The sequence below is a fragment of the Myotis davidii genome, unplaced genomic scaffold, assembly GCF_000327345.1.
Source record: "Myotis davidii unplaced genomic scaffold, ASM32734v1 scaffold134, whole genome shotgun sequence".
In the NCBI taxonomy this organism is placed as follows: domain Eukaryota; kingdom Metazoa; phylum Chordata; class Mammalia; order Chiroptera; family Vespertilionidae; genus Myotis; species Myotis davidii.
The window spans coordinates 2,638,687-2,642,922 of record NW_006288853.1 but is presented as its reverse complement, the minus strand read 5'-3'; the positions used below and the strand labels follow the sequence as shown (position 1 = coordinate 2,642,922).

Here is a 4,236-nt window from a genome sequence, read left to right as displayed (position 1 = left end):
CCCACATGCCTCTGGGAGGGGCCTCTGGCCCTGTGGTCACCTGCCTGGGGCCCCTCCCACCTCCCAGGCCTGCCAGCGTGAGGCTTTGCCCCTGCCCTATCCCCATCCCGCCAGGAGCAGGAGGGAAACCTGCTCTCCCCTGCCTTCTCTGAAGTTCTCCCAGGGCTTGGACGTTGAGAATGGAAACGGAATTCTAGAAAAAGACAGTCCCCAGCCCTCCACTCGTGGGCTCAGATTCATCTCCCTCAAAGGTATTCATACTTTAAGATTTATTTCTTCCGAGAGTACCACAGCTTTGCAAGGGGAAAACCCAGCCAGAGACAACCTGAAGGGGGAGTTTCAGGGGCGGGAGATGCTGAGTGGGGACATCCCTCCCCACTCGCACCCCAGCAGCTGCTGGGTGAGGGGCAGAGGTGCCAGGGTAGGAGATGCACTGGGAACAGCTGGACATCAGCCAGGGCTGGGCACCACTTCCCTCGTCCAGGCCCCGGAGGAGCCAGAGAGACAGCATCGTCCTTCCCTGTGTGTGTGCTGCCCAGCCAGGGCCCAGCGCTCTCCCCTCCACATGGCCATCATAAAGGGAACGCGTTTCAACCGCCTCTGGGAAATAGACACAGAAAACGCTGAGAAAGGAGTCCTGTTCCAACACCACAAAGCTCCCCAGGAATGTCTGCGATGAAGGCCACGGCCCCCGCAAGGGCAGCGGCGTCACGGGGCCTGGAGGAGCCGGTTCTGTTCTGGGCAGCATGGCAGGCTGTCGGAGGAAGAACAGAATCCCTCTCACTCTCCCCCCCATCCTCCCCTCCCACACATCCCATGGTGGCCCTCCCAGCACTGGCCTTGGAGAATCACCCCCAAAGGCTGCCTTTCTCCCCCAAACTGCCAAACCCCACAGGATCCTAAGGAGAGGATGCAAGGTCTGGTCTCTGGTTGGGGTAAGTCCTCGAGTTCATCCAGTTTCTCTCTGACCTTTACCCCTCAGCCCATTCAGGGCCTAGGACCCTCAGCCACCCAACGCCATCCCCACATCGCCAACCTGCAGACCCAGGCCCACCAGCCACACGCAAAGCCTCCCCCAGGAAAAGCAGGCGCTTTCACGGCACACGCACTGGTAGCAGCGCCAAGGCCCCGCTTCCCATGGACAGTGTGGGCAGGGAGGCTCGGAAGCCTCTGGTCGGAGCCCCTGGACCGGGAGACCTGCGCTCCGGCTAGCCTGAACCCACCGCGCAGCAGCCATCCTGGCCGGCATTTCAGAGCGAGTCTAGGTGTTACCTAAGCATCAGACAAGAGGCCTGACCCAGGCTTGACCCAGACACCGCCCAGGTCCTGGAGCCTAGGAAAAAAGTAATGAACCACCTTCCAAGATCAAATGCCGCCTTCTACCGTCCCGCAGTCCCAGCCATGCCCAACCACCTTCACCACATCTTCCAGATCTACGCACAGCTGTGCCGTCATGCATGAATGTCTCTCCGTGGACACATGTTTACTAAATTCATTTATTGAAAATGCCACCACAATAAATAGAATGCCGGTACCACCTGTCATACACAGGTAGCCAACAAAAGCAGGGCTATAAAAGTTGGGAAACTTTTCCCACCTGCCCTAAGCCCCCGGCCTGTTCCCAACTTACAGGGGAAGTCAGCACGGGGTCCAGAGGCATGAGAACATGTTGGCACCAAGCTGGGGCCGTCTCCCTGGCATAAGAGGATTGCAAGACAATGGGAAGGGCATCCTGTTCTTGCTCTTTGTGCTTAATGCAGGCCCGATACTACCGACAAACATCGCAGGGGGGTGAGGGCATCCACCGATACGCTGGGACTGCTGGACTAGAGGTTCCCTCAGCATCATGGGAACACCGCGTGGAAACAGCATTCTCCGGGCACACCTTCAAGGCACCACAAGGTTCCCCTCCCCATGTGCCTGTTCTCACACCGAGGCCCGGCAACTCCCTCTCCCCACGCCTGCCCCCGGCAGAGGTCACCGCTGACTCAGGTGGGACACCAGGTAGACGAGGCCCACCAGCAGGAGCCCACGCACGCCGAGCATCATGAGCAGGAAGAGCAGCAGGATGGAGGTCACCGGCTCCACGGCGTGGTTGCCGAGATGCCACTGGGGGAAGCCCATGTTCACCAGCTGCCGGTTGAGGTCATTGAAGGGGGACTGAGCAGCGCCCAGCCTGGCTCCCCCCTGCTGCTGCCGGAGGCCGGGACCCCCCAGGGGGGCACCATGGCCCCTGTTGAGGAAGCTCTGGAAGGTGAAGACAGAGAAAAATGAGTGAATCCAGAGAAAGCTTCTCTGGAGGAGAGGACCGGGCAGAAGGGAACCCTGTGGGCCCGGCCCTGCCCTCCCCTCATCACCCAGGGCCACACCCTCCTTCCTCAGCAATCCCCAGATGCCACCCACAGGAATTCCAGCGAGTGAGTCACAAGCTCTCAGGGCACAGAAAGTGCATTGCCCATGTGGTGCCAGGAAGAAGGTGCCCAGGACAGAGGAGAGAGAAAGGGGTCAAGGCGGGTTAGACTACTGGGCCGAGCACTCAGACAGGCGTGTTTAACTCTCCTCACTCTTCCTTTGAAGTCAACATTGGGTGGCCACAGGCTCCTCTCCTCCGCTTACTCTCCAGCTTCCCTCTCACCCAGTAGACTCTCAAGAAAGATGCCGGTTCCAGTGGAGTTTGCTAACCGGCTTAAAGAAGGGAGAGTTCTTGGGTTTGAAGTCTGGGAAAGCTGCCAGCAGGAGGAAGAGCTAGGGAGGCAAGGGGCTGGGCAATCCATCTACCGCGGGTTTTCACCAAGTTTTGACCACCACCCCTCCCCATCCAGCTCAGCTCTCTGCAAAGAGAGCTTTAGACGTTAATGACCAGTGAGCTAAGGAGTAACTGGTCCAGAAGGCAGAGGATAGCTGCTCCCCTTCCACGGGCGAGGCACCCACCTGTCGAGGGGTGCTGTTGCGTGGGGGGGCAGTGGTCCTCACGCGGGGGTCGTCATCCTGCACGATTTCCCCATTGGCCAAGATCCGCACCATCCTCCCAGGAGTGTGGGTCCCTGCGGGGCGGCACCTCTCCTCGGACCTCAAAAGGCTGAAAACACACACACACACACACACACACACACACACACAAACAAAACACCAATTGACCAGAGACAGAGAGATGCTTGCTGTCAATGGGAGAAACTGCAATTCTGGCGGCTCACACTGGTGACCCGTCCTGACCAGGCACTGTGTCTGATTAGTAAAGAGGAGAGAAATAAATGCAAGTTATTTGCTGGAGGAAAACCTTTCAGATAGTGAGTGCACCGGGGAGACATTGGAAGGATCCTTGGTGAAAGGATTATTACCCACTGCTGCTGGCAGAGACCCTCCCTGTGGCGCAGGCGCTGTGGCAGGTCCGCAGAGGCTGGTCCCACACCTCCCTCACTCCCCTGGCGCGGGTCCGCTAAAGGTGTGCCTAGCTGGCCCAGGAGCATCATCCACGGGCAGCAGAGAAAGAACGCGAAGACCTTCTCTGGGTCATAAATAAGGAGTGCAGGGCCCCAAATCCCCAGGCTCTCCACCTCCTTCTGTTCAAATACAGCTCCACTGTGCTGTTCCTTCGGAGGTGCATGCCAGGACCTGAGCTCTCCTCCCAGGAGATCCGGCTCATGGCAGGGCCTCTCTAGCTCCCCTGCCTGGCAGCAGAGGGCACTGGTGGCCACAGCCCGGATCTGGGCGGAGGAAGAGACCTGCAGAGGGCACGCCCCTCACCTGTCCCCGAGCACCAGTCCCTCCTTTGCTAACTGGAGGGCAGGGCCCGCCTTCCCGAAAATGGGGTGGTGGGGGGAGTGGGGTGCCTCCGTGGCTCTGGGAGAGCCCCATTCCGCAGACCCCAAGGGCGTCCCTTCGGCTGGAAGTGGGGGTGGGGATCCTTCCAAGCCTCTTCCGAGTCTGTGTAAAGGCCATTCGCTCCCCCCCTCGCCCCCCGCCAACCCCCTCCAAGGAGCCGAGCCACCGTTTTCATTTAAATTCCCCAAAGCACTTGTGACACCCAAGCCAAAAAGGGTTAGTAGCGCCTGTCTCTTGCCCGCGGCCTGGCCCTGCAGAAGGCCAAGGGGGTCCCAGCCCCCCGAAGTCCCCTGTGCTTGGTCATCCCGACCCCCTGCGTGGGCTGTGGGCGCCGCCCGCCCTCGGTGCACCTGACCCTGATGGGGGAATGGGTGCTCCCGGGGCAGGAGGGGCCCTGCGCGGGCCGCCCCGCCC

General features: G+C 60.2%; 1 protein-coding gene across 1 annotated transcript; it reads right to left on the bottom strand.

Annotated features, from left to right (window-relative positions):
• Nucleotides 1–1,476: 1,476 nt before the first annotated feature.
• On the bottom strand, nucleotides 1,477–4,230 carry LOC102766516 (chromosome unknown open reading frame, human C10orf35). The gene is made up of 3 exons (XM_006760928.2): nucleotides 3,195–4,230; nucleotides 2,932–3,079; nucleotides 1,477–2,247 (listed from the first exon to the last, which is right to left on the bottom strand). Exons 2-3 carry the CDS (start codon nucleotides 3,022–3,024, stop codon nucleotides 1,978–1,980), a joined length of 363 nt encoding a protein of 120 aa, XP_006760991.1. The 5' UTR covers nucleotides 3,025–3,079; nucleotides 3,195–4,230; the 3' UTR covers nucleotides 1,477–1,977.
• Nucleotides 4,231–4,236: the final 6 nt, after the last annotated feature.